Source organism: Macrobrachium nipponense, chromosome 1 (assembly GCF_015104395.2).
Source record: "Macrobrachium nipponense isolate FS-2020 chromosome 1, ASM1510439v2, whole genome shotgun sequence".
In the NCBI taxonomy this organism is placed as follows: Eukaryota; Metazoa; Arthropoda; class Malacostraca; order Decapoda; family Palaemonidae; genus Macrobrachium; species Macrobrachium nipponense.
In genome coordinates, this window is record NC_087200.1 from 79,830,577 (window position 1) to 79,848,076 (window position 17,500).

The following is a 17,500-nucleotide window of genomic DNA, read 5'->3' on the forward strand; positions in this document are numbered from 1 at the left end:
TATCTTGAAATCTCATTTACAATATATTTTCTTCGTCATGCGTGATGTGATGTCATATTGGGTTAATATGTTGTTTAGTAATGGGTGCTTAAAGGCACGAGTGTTTTTATATATGAAATGTCTTTGAAATGAATATGGCTTAAAGAAAATACGCAAGAGGCCTTTGTGTCATCTGTGATGTAAATACTTGGTCAGTATAATGGAACCATTTTCGCAACGTCAGTGCTTCTCTATCAGATATGCTCGTGTGATTCAGGGACCTTTCTTGTTAGCACGTTGACGCTTCACCATCCTTATGCTTTTCGCTTACTCGGGGAGGAAGCCTACAAACTACTAGGTGGTTGTTGTTGTTAATGTAGGGGAGGTTGTAGGAGAGCCCAATGGGAAAGCCCAGAAAGGTCTGGAAAAGGTGTTTCGCGTTGAGTTAAAGATACAAGAATTTTAGGATAAGGTATTTAGGATTTATTTATAGAATGAAAATGTGAAAAATAATGTGCATGTTAAACAGCACGGAACAATTTTTTCATAAAATGTAGCGTATTTATTGTAATTTTCGTTGGTGAAACAACGCTTATTTGACCGAGTAAGCAGGAGGTCGGATCACGCCTTGTTGTAAAATAAAGTTTCATGCTTCAAGGACTTCTCTTAACACGCAGCCTCTTTATTTCCGTTGTACGCTTTATAAACTGTTAGCAAGAAAGGACCTTTCTTGCTACCAATTTAACACTTTTATACTCTTACGCTTTGAATATATAGTAATTTCATATTTCAGTTTATTGCTCTTTAACCTTTATCAAAGGTAGTTTCATGCATCAAGTAGGTTCTTGTTTTAAGGACCTTTCATATCTAGAACTTTGCCACAGTTTCACTCTGTACTAGTAATTCATTCTTATACTCTTTGTGAAATGTAGTTTGATGCTTCAAGGACCTTTATTGTGAACACACAGCCAGTTTTTTACTCTTATAAGTTTTTTGAAATGTAGTTTCATGCCGTAGGAGCCTCTCTTATCAGAACTTTGCCACTATCACTGATACTCTTTATGGAATGTAGTTCAGGCTTCGTGGTCCTTTTATTGCTAGCTCCCTGGCGCTATGTCGCCCTTGAAATCAGTATGTAGTGCCATTCTGCATAGACCTTTGTCAATACACTTTGCCACTTTGTCATTCTTATACATATTCTGTATGAAATGGATTTTCATGCTTCAAGCAGCGTTTTTGCCAGCAACACTGCCACTTCCACTTCATCCTTCCGGAACTCTTTGAAATGTAGTTTCATGCTTCAGAGAACCTTTTCGATAACATTTAAGTACTTTATCAATCCAGTGCACTGGCAACACTATTGCCATATTTCAAAGACCTCTTTCGTTAACAAGCTTACTCGGTATCAGTTCTGGGTAACAAGGACGTTCATTCTTCGGTGACCTTTCTTACGAACGCTCTGGGACCTTACATAGCGTTTATACCATTTATTAGATTTTTAACAATATTATATTTTATTTTATTCTCTCCATGTACCCAAAATACACCCGATAAACCCTAGCCCATTGTTCTACCAACGATTTCGGTCTCCTTGTACCTCCCATATATTTCAGCATTCCTTCTGCACTCTTTCTCCACATTTACAACGTGAAAAATTGTGTTACGTTTCACTTTTCGTTCATACATTCATTAGCTTCCTTTCACTTAAAGAGAGGTCTTACTAATTTCTTCATGGATTTCATAATTGGCTGTAGTGCCTCTCTTGGTTTGTACACTCTCAAACTGTTTCTCATTTGTCGACAGCACTTGTAAAATTTTCTTCAAATAGATGGTGGCAAATCGCAGTTTTGAATCATTCACAATAAACACTAATCAAGAATCTTTTGATATACAATGTTTATTTTTTAGTCTCCTCCTCTAAACACCTTCACACTCTTTCATCAGTCTTTGTAAGTTCTTACCAGTAGTGATGGAAGTAGTATCATCTGCCCAAAATTGAGCCATTCTACTTTTTCCATTTCCAAAAACTTTCTCATCTTCTACTGTACAACTGCGAATTTTGCTTTATTTCCGACTATTCTTGTAATCCTTTCTTTCATCTCAGAAATAATTATTCTACTCTGCACTCAGTCTACACATATTGTGAAATTACTTGGGAGTTGTGCCAAGTAAATGATCATCCACGATTTCTCTGTACTTTTAATTATTCTTATTCACAATGCTTTAAGGCTCATAAGTAAAAAAAAAACTCAAAAGAGCGGTTTTATGATAAACAAGATTAATGCAGATTATTTCATTATTTTTAAACACTCTCCTCATCTGGTCTTGTTCCTTCAATCATATGTCACTCTTTTAAATGAACAGCCGCAGATACACGTTTTTATGTAAACTTTTATACATCGTTAATAAAGAAAAATTAACTTCTCTTGAAGAATATTCCGTTTATAAGACACATTTTACTCCTAGTCCGCCACTTAGTTAAATTGTCTTTACCAATATTTAATCTCCAGCTTTTGATGCAATTATCTCAATGTGCCTTCTGAGTCGTCTTTATTTTCTTATTTCACGACATTTTTTTTTCTTTTCAAACATGTTTCCGTACGCTGTTTTTTTTTCAGTAAGTGCTATGATCTCTCAATTTTGTTTGTAAAATGAAAAATCACTACAAAATTAGTCTTAGCGAAACATCTACGACTTGTACATTAAATTTTTGTCTGACAACTATTCCTGTTTTGAACTAATGAGGACAGCACTATTGTATGATGAAATAGCCAAATTATAAAATGTCAATGTGTTAGGTGAAGATGAAACGCTATGGTTAATGAATGGCTGAATTTTGAATACTTAAATGCCTAATGTAAAAGCAACTTATTTGACATTTAACATGACTATTTCAAAAGTAACTTCAATGTTTCGAAATTTTCCTTTCACAGAAACTGAAAGAAATGGAACAGGAACACTGCTCTGAGCTGACGTCCCCGACATCACCGACCATGACTCAAACCACACGTATCAGACAGCGGCGATACGCACCCATCCAACCCGTTACTGCGCCCACAGAAGAAGGTGTCCTGACCTCCCTGACTTCATCTTATGAGAATAGCGGGGCAGTGGCTGATAAACACACGAGTAATCAAGACTTTTCCTTTTCTGAAGAGGGAACTTGGGGTTCTGTTCAACCAGAGTCATTGATTGGAGGGAAAAAGTACGTTGCTACTTCAAGGATCCAGTCATTTCATAGTGAGGCAACGCACTGGAAGCAGCTCCCAAGAAAATCCTATCCTGTTAATTCATTTAAGCGATTTCAAGACACCAAATCCTCCGTCGTGAACTCTGTTGACAACTTAGAGTTAGCAGAAATATTGCCCACAAGCAACGGCGTTCAAAGAAGCAGTAAATCTCTACGCGTGAATGAAGTAGTAATGCCCACCTCAAAAGCAAAACACTATGCTTCACGACATGGACGTTCGCGGCCAGATATAAATATAACCACCCCAGAATCTGACAAATCAAAAAGTGTGGACCATGAAGAAATCAAAAGTAGCTATTTAATTCCTCTCAGACATCAAATGAAACAGAGGTTTGAGCTATCAAAGGTATCTCACGCAGTTAAACATGCCCGGCTGAGCAGGAGGGAATTATTTAAGGGGTCACAGGGCAGTGCAGGAAATGGTTTTGGACTGAAGGAGTCGATGGAAATCCTTCCTGTTCTGAATAAGAAGTCAGAAACAAAAAGCGCCGAAGTTGGGGACTCCTTATCAAAAGAGGCCTTCGACCCCATCCTGGATAAAGGCTTTGGGACCGATGAAATTCCCTTAAACCAGGGAGGAGTCTTAGATACTAATGTGGCTGAGGTAGGGGCAGGAGGGCCAGGAGGATTCCAGAATTATTTCCTTGGCTTTGGACCTTTCAATCACTCGGCTGATAGGTATCCATCGGATACTTTCAAACAAAATGACACTTTTGTCGGTGTTTGGGGAGATCCCGAGGTAAGTCTGATTTATCACCTATTTTTCTTTGAATATCTATTACATTCATCTCTTATGAGCATTCAGTTCTAAACATGCCATATCCAAACAATAGTTTGAATTTCAGTTGGTTGTAATTTGTCTTGGAACATACATATATTTGGATTTCCCTTGACATTGCCCACCAACTTGAGCAAAAGAATTGCCCATCTGATGTACGAGGACCTTCATTTTTTCGAGGTGTTGATATAACCTGAGCAACAACCATATGGTGTCATATCCCAGTACTTTGTATTTTGCAAGTATACTTATCATTCAGATGCCGTAAAACCACTTGATTTTAGACATGTTCTGTCTGTCTAGTGCTTTTGCTAGCAGACTTAAGTCCTTTTGCCTTCAAACACATCACTCCATCATTAATGACGTCGGAACACGTAGTGTTAATTCATTATGGTAATTTGAGACTTTTGCAGAGATTATAAAACTGGTTATTCAGTGAATACCTTCAGCACCCTCATCCAGTTCCAAAGATAGCAATGGGACAACTTCAATTTGAATACGATCATCATAATCTGATAAACCAGGAACTCTGATATTTTTTAGTCTAAAACTCCTGTTCAGTACGTAGAGTCAAAGAATGTTTAATTGGCATCCCATTTACTTAAGAAATACTTTACCACTGGATCATGAAAACTTCAGACTAAACATAATTAAGATTTTCATAAGTTCCCTGGAAGGTACACACCATTAAACTTGGAGCAATATAGACTTAGGTTTAGTACAATTACACGAGAAATCATGTAAAGACAAATCTTTTGTCAGGAATCTTCAGGAACCGAAATCAGTTTTTTTTTTATAAGATTATACCCTGCCACGCCAGATTTTAGAATCTGGTGATGTATTAGATGAATTTTATAATGCTGAGTTCTTATTGGTAGTTACCTTTAAACGTCTGATTTCCTTTATATTATTTTGGAGAAACAATGTCATCTCAGAGAACTACAGTTCATCTCAGCACTGTCGTTTGATTTCGTGTCTGTATATCCTTTAATCCTCTCCAGATCTGGCCAGGTCACGGGGATTCTCCGGAGCATTTTGGCTTTCCTGGAGAAGGGTTGATTGATGAAGGAGGGTTCGTAGAAAAAGAGATATTTTCCGAGGACATCCCCAATACAAATCTAAAGAATGAGGATGACAAGTGGCACGTAACGAGGGTAAGATCAGAGGTGGATTTTTGTATATAATTAAGTGATTTAACAGAACTAGGTCGTCACTCAAACTCTATACCTTAGGTTATCACATATTGCGGTATCATGTTGTTTTGCTTTACAGCTCATTTTGTATAAATCGTGAAGAAAAAAAATCCTAAGCAGTTCTGTTCCACAAAATCTCATATTTGCTTCGATGCCTAGAATATTAATTGGTTTTAAAATGCCTGCCACAAAAACCTCATAGATGCATAACTTCCACGCTGTTATGTCATTACAAGATAAGCTTCATTCGCTTTCCTCATAAAATAATGTGTATTCAAACTGATTTCGACTTGTACGCGTATTAACACCGAAACAGATTTATTGAATTCCGAATATTTAAGTAAAGCAGCACTATCCCCTTCTTCCTCTTAGGCCCCGATGAATAATACGACGATCATCGTGCTGTGTGGAAACCTCTCGAGAAACTACCACGATGTCATGTGCGTCCCTGCCCCTGATGCCTTCAACCCCTGCGAGGACATCATGGGAAACATCGCTCTTCGTGTTGCTGTCTGGTTTGTGGTTGTCACGGCTGTAGTTGGCAATTTGGCTGTCATGCTCGTCTTGGTCTCCTCGAAATTCAGGTAAGCGTTCAACTGTATCTGTTTTGATGTTTGATTTCAAGATGTACGCAGCTAAAGAAACGCAAGATGGACATTTTTATAGTTTTATGGATGATGTCATTGGTGTTTTTTATTTTTTTTATTTTTAATGTTATTACGTTGTATTCATCTAAAACACGAAATCAAATCATGTTCTCCAAATGGACGCCTGCCTGAATATTGTGAATGCATTTGGTAAAATTTCCAGTATTTCTGAGAATCGGCAGTTTCTTGCAAGTGGCCATTTGTTTTGAGTATCGGAGAGGCTTGCGATCAATTTTCCTTTTGCAGTATTCCTGATGCAATTATTTTTCCTTTTCTCTTTCTTTTGAAGTTCCTTGTCAAAATAGGACACAAGGCATCCGTATAGCTATATCGAAAGGCTTCATTCCTTACATCATATCCGTACAACATTTGCAATGTTTAATTGAGACACACCGAAGGGTTCATTTTTGTCGGTGACAAATTTGAGATTCAAAGCTTGCTAATATAGCGTTACTCCATGGCCGAAGTTGCATAAGCTGTCAGGGTTGTCATCTTTCATTTATAGAGACGGGATGTGGTTTGATGACACTTCCTTCTTTTCACAAAAATAACTTTTATTTCTTTAAATTATTTATGTCGTCAGAGCGGCAGGAAAAAATTCAATTTCCAAAGAATAATTCATTCTAATCGCAATACGGCGCTGAAGAGTTAAGAGGCTATTCCAAATTCTTTTTAATTAATGCCACCCTTCGTTAAGACTTGAAGTCATTGTACATTTTTGACTACTAATATTTGTAAAGTTTTAACGAAATTTAATTGTTCTGGCAAATCAAATGTAAAAATATCTGTTACGTCAGAATTTTGTTCTGTTTCTACTTACTTTAATTTTTTTTTTTTTTTTGTAGCCCATGTCTTAATTAATTGTAGTACATGAAGCGTCAATTACAACATGTAATGGTTCATTTACCCTGTCATATGTCAGTTGTGAAAACATAGCTCGGGCACCAGCTGTAATGAACAAGCTTTTCGAATTTACTTTCATATAATAGTTTCATTGTTTATCCGAAAGCATCATACTTGTTTGTTTATCATTAACCACTAGGTTAAATTCTAAACTAGTTGTTAAAACATTTCCTTCTGTAATAAAAACACGATCCACGCTGAATAACTGAAGATAATACGTTCTTTCCAGAGTTGGCAGCTAAGATCTGTAGAAATAAACAGTTCTCTGTCGCACTCTCTAAGAACTGAATATGTTTCAGCAAAGTTTCCAAAACATTTCTCTTATTTTGTTCATGAAAGCTCATCTGGCATCATACTGTTACAACTCCTTTCTGCTGTATCCAGTCTAGCAAGAGGAAATCTCTCAAGAACAGACAGGCGTTTGTCATAAATAAGCATTTGTAGGATAAAAACAATTGGTTCGATTTTTAATGTGTTGGTCCGTCTGATTGGTTTAATCGTTTTCTACCAGATTTGCAGTTGTAGAGATACTGATACAAAAAACCATGTTTCGGCAGTTATCTAGCAAGTACATGGCTGCAGAAATACCCGAAACTTATAGTTAACCTAATTTACATATATTATATATATATATATATATATATATATATATATATATATATATATATATATATATATATATATATATATATATATATATATATTATATATATATATAAATATATATCTTACCCCCCTAACGACATGGTTGCAGACAGAGGGCACCATTGACAACAGGTAAGGGTTTCCAATTTGTGTAGTTTTAATAAAAGGGGGGGCCGGTTAAGAGAGAGAGAGAGAGAGAGAGGGATATATATATATATATATATATATATAATATATATATATATATATATATATATATACTTATTCATTAAGTTACAAATGTCTATTAATATCTAATTCGTTTTACATCGGAATTAATTTATTTTCATATGTACGTACACCAAAGGTGAATTTTTTAGTTGATAATAATTTCGTCCTTTCGTGGATTCGAACCAGCGCACAAAGGAGAAATCAGGACTTGAGTGACGTCTTGACCAACTCGGACACAAGTGAGTTATAAGTTGATACCGAATCCGACCGTAGAAATCACTGTCGAACTCGGGTATTTGTAATTAGAATCGATATCCACCCACCTTTCCCATGTTAAAAAACTCGTAGGTTTGCCGCACTTAGCCATATTATGAACTATTTTCGCATCACCGTGACTCATACAAAGCCTAATAAAAGATAAGTCTGTTCACTTGCTACGAAAAAGGCAATGGCGTCATCTAGCTCCGCAATTGCTGGGTCCGTTACCTGGAGCAGAGTCAGTCAGCAACGAGCCGTTGTTGTGTGCACAAATCTGGCTGCGGCAATCAAACATGCCTTGCAATTGTGCTGTTAGTGGCTGCACATCCTATTACGAAAACAAAGATGGAACTTTTCCCACGAGATGAGGCCTTGAGGGAAAATTGGGCCACATTTTGCAATAGAGAAAATATAGAAGCTGTTTGTGCAAGAGTGCGTGCAGTCGCGCTTTCACGAGAAGGATTGCAAAAGACATTTGAAAGAAACGGAGTGATTAATGGGGGACTTTTATTTTTATCTGTTATTTTGTCCACTTCTCAGTCACACTATTTAACTTTATTAATCTCAAGTACATCATTCGTATTTAAAGAAAAAATATTATGATTAAAATATGTACGAAATGTTTCTGTCTATTCGTGTTATAGCCTACAATGATCCTACCAAATGAAAATATCGGGCTTCTTTTCATAAAGAATCATACAAACAAATCCGTATAGTAAAACTAAATCAGTATTTTAATCATATTAACTTAAACTATAGGCCTAGGCCTGAATATTTTGTTATTCGAAAAATAAATGGGCCTATTTGTAGCCATTTATTCCCCTTCTTTACATATTGGCTGAAATATATGCTTTACGAACAAACAAACAAACAAACAAACACATTCTAAAATGGTAAATCAGTTCAATGAAAGGGATAGTCACAGAAAAATATGAAATTCCAGAAATTTGGGGGGTTCGTTCGACCGCCCGCCCCCGCCCCCTCCCCCCGCTCAGTACGGGCCTGTAGCCATATCAATGCTAATTATTCCACTACAGAAGGTAAGCTGGGCAATCTACAAAAATAAAGACATGAGGATAGAAGCTTACATTTCAAAGGTTAATTATCTAATTAAATGCTAAATTACATTATAATGTGTAAGATGCATTGTTCATTTCTCTCTCTCATTTCTATTCATTTACTGCACGGACATCATATAAATTACTAAGTAATTACTTCAGTCTAAACATAATAATAATGATGATAATATTACACAGTAATTACTGATAGAGTACAGTGCTGGCCACTCCTCATCTAATATTATTAACTTTAAGTAAGCTATAACAAGAATAGACAGAAACATTACGTATATATTTTAATCATACTATTTTTGTTAATTTTTCTTTAAATACGAATGATATACTTGAAATTAATAAAGTTGAATAGTGTGACTGAGAAGTGGACAAAATAACAGATAATAAAAGGATACTCGGGCTAGGTGACGTCAACACCTGCGCGTGAACAGACTTATTCTTTATTAGACTTTGGATTCATATACATGCATTAAGCTAACTGGGACAAGCAGGAGGAATACTTGGAGGAGGGCCCTACTGTTGCTTGTGTGCCATTGTTCACTGTACACGGGCTTGTTCTGGCTGATTGCCTTGCGTTGGGTCTCTCTATAAGGTGGCTGCTCTCAAATTGAATGAGGGTTTATCTGCATTCATCTGGGTGACCATTGTTTTCACTAAGTAGCCGTGTCACTGCTTATGCTTCTTAAGGTGTGTTCCGCTGAAGTAAAACATCTTATCAGTATGTCGGCAGCTTATCTCACACATACCACAAAGAGGTTTGATACAGGTTAGCAACTTAATGATAGTTTTAACCAGTGTTTCACTTATTTTATTGTAGTTCAGAATCCTTGAGTAGACGCTGACGGTAAAAGAGTTAGCAGTCGAAGGGCGCACAAGTAACGCCATTTTATCTTGTTTTCTGTTTTCATGGAACTGACTTTCACTAGAATTTGTTGTCCGCCGAGAATTTACTGAGGTATGACATAGAACGTGTAACATACACCAAGGAAACAATTAGTGATTTTTTGTTCTTTTATTCCCCCACTAGAACAACAATTAATTAAATTTCCCTTTTATTAACTTATGCCTTTTTGGGCTGTGACGCAAAATGTGTATGTATGATATATATACTATATATATTATATAATTATAATATATATATATATATTATATCTAGAATATATGTATATACATCATATACATCGTGCATATATATATAAATATATATATATATATATATATATAATATATATATATATATATATATTTATATAGTTTGGACGGTACACCCATGTGTCCATCTTGCAGTGCTTTGTAATGTCAGGCTTCAACGGTGGCATTTGTTCACAGTAAAGAAGAGAACTTAATGACCTACTCATTATTTGCTTCTGAGGCTGTGTAGAGAAGACTTCAAGGATCACTTTTTGCAAATTGGACCTGGTTGTAAACTTAGTCTGTGAGAATTGGTACAGTAGGTATACAGAGAGAGAGAGAGAGAGAGAGAGAGAGAGAGAGAGAGAGAGAGAGGCTGCTTAGGCAACACATTCGGATTAGGTAGCCCAATTAAGCATTATGACGCCGCGTCAGCTTCTGACGTCATGAAGATCACCCAGGATCAGCAAAAATCTGTTGAGTTTAAGCTGCAAGGTTTACAGAATTGTCTATAGACCGTTTAAACTGATTGTGCAAAAATAGCGAGAAAACTGAAAAACTCGAACCTTTAACATAGAATTTGTTTACTTTTAGTGAAATCGGGAGAATGGTAAGATGACCTCAGAAATGAAAACCTAGACTTAAAGCCCGCGCTTTTGGTACTTGTGTGTGTGTGTGTGTTTGCGTGTGTGTGTGTGCGAAAGAAAAACAGTTTCCCAGCGAGTTACAAAGGCATAATTTGCTCAGGTCCAAAATTGAACTTCATCCAGGGTTGGTCAAACGCTTGTTCGCTTAGTCGGGGAGTAAGCCTACAAATTACTTAGTTGTTGTTATTGTTGTGGGGGGGGGGGGTGGGGGGTATTTAGGAAAGCCCTATGGAAAAGCGTAAAAAGGTCTGAAAAATGTGTTTCGCGTTGAGTTAAAGATACAGGAATTTTAGGATAGGATATTTATGATTTGTTTACTAGAATGAAAATGTAAAAAATAAATAATGTGCATGTCAAACAGTATAGAAAAATTATTTCTAATAAAATCTAGTGTATTTCGCCGTAGATTTTAGCACATTTTAATTTATTTGGTATATTGAATTTAGGCTATTCTTCTTTTCGATTATTCTGTGTTTCCAATTACAACTGAGAGTCTATGAACGTGTTTAATTTGTGTCTATTCTCTTCATAAAAAGGTCGTCATGACGCACGGGTAATGAGAGTGAAAGACAATTACAAAATTGAATGAAGTTTGATGTTGTACTTTTATATTTTAAGTAATACTGAAAAAAAATTTAATTACAGTTTTAAGATGATGGGAATGGTGTTGTGTGTATGCTTGCGCGCGCGCGTGCACGTGTGCAATAGGGAACATCCTAGTCTCCCCAACGACAAAAAACAGACTTGAATCCCGTGTGAGGGCGGCTGGAATTGCATGTTGTTAAACATGCTTTTACCAACCATCCCGTCCTTAGAATTTCTTACACCTTTACGTCTAATTCAATGTTAGGCGTTAAGGGTACATCAAGCTTGCCCTGGGATAATTAGGTAAGCTAAGTTAAGGCTGCTAAGTGTTTTGTAAAGATTGCCTTTCTTTTTTTACCGTTCCACATTTCCTGCATTTGATTAATGTATTATAGGAGCCTTATTCATCCATTTCTGGGATGTCCTCAAAGAACCTAATTATAATTAACGTTGCGTTTATGAAAAATATTCTTTTATATAAATGACTTTTCTGTCATATATTATGGGTAGAATTTATTCTCTTTTGTATGAATGATGATACAGAGGAAGGTGGGGAATGCTGATAGGAAACAGCGACCCCATATATAAATTGGCAAAGCTGAAGACAAAAAATAAGGTATCAATGATGATACTTGTAGAACAATGCTTTCTGCTTTTGATTTTTACTTTTTTTTTTTTTTTTTTTTAGTCATAGTACTCTGGGAAATTTCTGTGGCCAAATCTATCATCTCGATAGAATTTATCTTCCATTCCAATTTATTTTTTAGTCACGGTAGTCTGGGAAATCTCCTTGTGGCTAAATCTTTCATCTATAGAATTCATCTTCCATTCCCAGTGAATCTTTTCGTCCCCTTTGGCAGTGTCCAATATGCTCTTTGTTTCACTCCTTCCTCCAGCTCTACGCATATATATATATATTATATATCTATATATCTATATATAATATATATATAATATAATAGATGTCTATATATATATATTATTATATATAATCAATATAATGTATACATACCTGTTTGTATATTATAATATATATCATATATATATATATATATAATATATATTAATATTATACATATATATATTATGTATATTATATACATATTATGTATGTATGTTATATATATATCTATATAATATATAGTATATATATATTATATATATATATATATATATAATATATATATATATAATATATTAATATACATACACACACATATATATATACTCACACACACACACTACTCACACACACACACACACACACATATATATATATATATTATATATATATATATATATATATATATATATATATATATATATATATATATATATATATAAATACATATGTATCAAAACCAAACAGAAACTTACATCACAAAATATTTGCTTGTGCTATCTTATAATGATAATATGAAAGATATCCCCATCTCCTGAAGAAATTTGGTGTTAATGTCGCTTTTACAAACAATAAAACAATGAAACGTACTTATGAAGAGCTCCCTCGACAATACTAAAGGATGTGTATATAAAATCCATGTAAATCTTGTGACAACTTTTACATTCTTCAAACGGATAAAGCACTGGAAAAGAGAATAGAACAGCATAAAAAATGTGTTAGATATGCATAGGGGAATAGTAAGAACAATCCTGCTATTAACTGGGAAGGGGGAAAAAAGATTGTGTATTCTAGTAATACAATGGCAAGGAATATCATGGAATCTAGCTTCATAAAAGAAAGTTACAAAAATAATATGAACATCAGTCAAGAAATGTATAAACTTGATCCTTTAATGTCAAAAGAAATTTATAAATTGTTCAAATTTTAAGGTAGGATGTAGAGTTGTATGGAAATAGGATTATTATATTTGTAAACACAGTGAAGGGGCAGTAGTGGTAATGAGATTTCCAAGCCCGCCTCCCTGACACCTGTCAGGTGTGGACTTGGTGTCTCCTACGGTGGCTACGTTTATCGGTAGTGTCCCTTGAGAATTTATTATAAATTTTAGCCAAATGATTTTTGAAAGCCACTCCTACCTTGACACCTGCCTGTGGGTGGATCTGCAGTCTCAAACGGTTGTGTGTATGTTCATCAGTACTGTCTCCTTAGTATATAAATTTGTGACCTCTAATACTATACATCAGTCCTTCGTCAATAGCTTGGAAATAAAGTCGAAACCGGTCAGGACCTACATCCCGCTTCTTATTTTTCACATGTGGATATGTGTGAAAAATAGATCACGTGCTAAAGTGACTATAATCATATATATATACATACATATATATTATTATATATATATATATTATCTATATATATATATGTATATATATATATATATATATATGTATATATATATATATATATATATATATATATATATATATATATATATATATATATATATATATATATATATATATAGGCCACAAGTATTCTCTGTGGAAAATTTGATTGAAATCAGCTGTGCTAGTAGATTTCGTACTCTCAAGAATGGTATTCTACGTCTTAATGGTATTTGAAAGACACTATGAAATAAATCATTTAGTCATAAATTCTAGTGAATTGTAATACATATGCTGATTCGTTAAGAGTCATTCTGACGATATGCAAATGACGAAATGATAGAGTTCAACAGATCATTTAATGACGTGAAATTGATAACAAAGAGATCCGTAACAGAAAATACTGACGAGTCGCCAGGACTAAAAATAGAAAAATTTTATCTTACGAAAAAAGGGGCCGAGGAAAATATTGAAAAAAAGTCTACGGAGTCATCATACCATATTTAATTTACTCGCGACAGTTGCTTCAGTTCACCTTTTCAGTGGTAGGAGATCGATGGAGGTAAAGGAAGGAGTGTTGTTGGAGAAAAGGTACTCTTCTCTCCTAGTCTGTGTATGTGTCTCGAGGAGAACTGTATGCCGTTGTTTTATTGAAATGCTTTGTGCCCCTCTAAGGAGGACTGTAGAATGCAAGTGTACAATTAGAGTTTGTTGTATATCCCTCATTAGTAAGGCGATAAAAGTAATGTGGTAAAAGGTTAAGTGGAAGACTGAGCGATAATTCCAAGATCCGGTCTTAACACGCTAGGTGGATGAGGGGGCAGAAGGAAAAACATTCAAAATGATCAACAATCGCTGAAGTGGTGATCACTGAGTCGTCGAAGGTCGAAGTGCCGAATAGGTCTAATCCGTGGTGACGGAATTATTCATGTGGATTTTTGCCTCTTGTCCATTAATTCGAAGGCTGGTCCTGGACGGGGTAGGGATGTAGAAATAACACGAGCACGTTTGGAAGAAGGTCGGAGGCCAGGAATTATGGTTAAGGGTGTGGTAAGGAGGAGGTGAGGACGTTGTCCAGGAGTTTGCTGTGTATAAAACTGGAGGTGTTTAAAAGGATCGTTTGGTTGTTTTGACTGTTTCTAATTTTTTTGAGATGTCGGTTGTTGAGATGCCATTGCAGTTTCTGGTGTTGTTGTTTGAAATGAAGCTGGCGTTATGCCAGTGCGGGTTCTTGCTCGTAGAGAAGCCCATAAAAAGAGACAAGAGATTGAATGGGCCCGGTTCAGTGGCTCAGCCACTCAACCTCAGTGAATGATCTGAATTTTCATCGGCTGAATGGTTGAGGGAATTATCTTGAGTGTTGACTGTATCCTCTTGCCATCCTTGATGCTCTTCTGGTCAATGGTCCTGAGTGATGACTGGAACTTACTAATGAGTGGCTGGCACAAGGGTTGCTGATGGGCGGGCTGCTCTAGAAGAGGCTGATGCTCCAGAGGGCATGATGCTCCTGATGGGGTGTCAGTACCCAGGTGTTGCATTGCCCCTTGGGGTTTGTTGCTCTTGATGGGATAGCATTTCCCTTTAGGTTTGTTGCGCCCAGAAGGGGCGCAGCTCCCTAGGGCACAAACGTTGGTATGAAGCCTGGAGTTTGCTGAATGTTGATAGAAGGGTGCTAAACCTTGCTTCTGCAATCTGCATTTTCGTAAAGTTGGTGTCTTTGTGAATATTTCTTTTTTCGATTAGCTTCGTAAAGAGTGGTCGCCATGTTCTATTTCAGTGGAGTGTTGGAATGTCGACACTTTTTTTCCCCTATAGAACTTAAGCCTCTTGAACAGAATATTTAAATGCCACATTGCTGGTGGCCTCCATTGGGGCCCCTGGGCATCTTACTATTCTGTATTATTAAGGATCTTGAGTGGCTGGCTTGCAGGAGATTCGTGATCCAATGTGGTGTCCCTATTAGTAGGATTAACTAATGTCCGATTGGTACTCCTTAAGTTTACCACAATTCCCACAGTGTTGCCTTAGAATAATTTCTAATGATGTTGGTCGTGATTTTTTTTTGGGGGGAAGGGGTTGGTTGCTGGGCTTGGTGCACCACACGGGTTCAACTTATCATAATTATATCCTTAATAGGATGTCCTGCATATCCATTACTAATCAGAGGCTAGCGGATACAATCAAGCACACTGGGTCTCATTCTAACTATTGCTGTGTGGTTAGGCCGTGTTCACTGAGGAGACTGCAAGTCATCTGGCTCTGAGGCAGCGGTGCACATTGGTGGTTTTCATAAACACCTTGGTCCTAAAGTTTCTCTGTTGCTTGTAGATGTCCAAGCCTAAAGGTGCGTCCACACGGTCGAACAATGTCCGACGGACAACCATTGTTACCAATTAACAATTGTCTGCCGGTCTTTGCCTTGTGAGCAGAGTAAAAACAGTGGTTTACAACCTCATCTGGTACCACTGTTTGTTGCCAGATCTACGTCCACCGTTCAACGCTTATGACGTCATCTTGCTTCGCCAATGATATGGTAACATTGTTTGTCCGTCGGACATTGTTCGACCGTGTGGACGCACCTTAAGAAGGAAAAATGCCCTTCTGCACTACATTCACAGGTGAAGGTTAGACAGGAGTTGCTCTCAAAGGTGGTACTCATGTGGGAGACATCCTTCTCCGAAATAGTGGCGACTAAAATATGATCAGTGTACCTACTGGCATACATTCTAGGGACGGAGTTGTTGTGTGGAAGTCCTTTACTTCCCTGTATGTCAAATACATGCTGGCGACGGCGACCCGGAGAGAAGTGAAAGAAAGAAGATAGGTTGGCGAAATTGTATGATTCGAAATTGTTAGAAATTGACTGATAGACTAGTGGAACGTGGGTTCGTAAATGACAAGGAAACAAAGTTTGTGCAAAATAGTGGTGAATGTTTCAGTGTGTAGAGGGTTCGACGTACTGCTATTGAGTGGCCAGTATGGAAGTTAACAATGATCTTTGGAGTCTTTGTATGGAGCCGGCGAAAAAAAGATAATACTGGTAAACGAGCTGAGTATTTATAACTTAAAGAAGTAATGATCTTTTATTTACATTCATTACATAGTCAATTGCAAGGTTTGGATACAGAAAACTGCTAAATTGTGCTGTTAATCATTTTTTTGTTTTTCTTCAGATTAGTACGTCACTAATTCCTTTTTTCCCTCTTAACCATTGCCATTCGTTGTAGACTATAAAGTGAAATGTGTCAGAAATTGGCGTAAGGGAAATAAAACTATCTGCATCATCTAGACCCCAGCATATCTTCAAGTTGTAGCGACATAGAAAAATTATATTTTGGGAGATCGATCCGTTCTTTTCATCCCTTCATAACTTTAACCCTATATAAGTAAACTATCCACGCTTGTCCACATGCCATGTACATTGCAGTGCAGTTAATCAGTTCTCTTTGAATGGAAGCATCAGCAAATAATATATGAAATAATAGGAAAATATCAACCAAGGCAAGACCGGTAATTGAGTTCGTGTCTCAGCAATACCCCAAGATTTCCTCAAGGTTAGTTGGCGGCAGCTTAAGCTAATGTCGTGGTTAATTGCGGTACGAGTAATTTCCGGCAAAGCCAGAACGAAAGTGTCAGGGCAGAGTGCGAGGTCTCGAACTATTCTTCGTTTTTCCTTTTCTCGGAGCGGGAGTCATTCAGGTGGTTAGTATTTTTCATATATATATATATATATATATATATATATATATATATATATATATATATATATATATATACTTGCATAAAATGTATGGGTCACCTATTCTTCGTTTTTTCAATTTTTTTTTTCAGAGCGTGTATTTTTCATATACGTATATGTATTATATATATATATATATATATATATATATATATATATATATATATATATATATA

The 17,500-nt window shown here is 36.2% G+C and overlaps 1 protein-coding gene across 1 annotated transcript in view; it reads left to right on the forward strand.

The window, feature by feature from the left end:
- The window catches only part of LOC135219400 (uncharacterized), a 269,936-nt gene that overhangs the window by 179,702 nt on the left and 72,734 nt on the right, over positions 1–17,500 (forward strand). Inside the window, exons 12-14 of the mRNA XM_064256148.1 lie at positions 2,913–3,968; positions 5,009–5,161; positions 5,573–5,784. Coding sequence (XP_064112218.1) covers positions 2,913–3,968; positions 5,009–5,161; positions 5,573–5,784 — 1,421 coding nt within the window. The remainder of the gene's footprint in view (positions 1–2,912; positions 3,969–5,008; positions 5,162–5,572; positions 5,785–17,500) is intronic.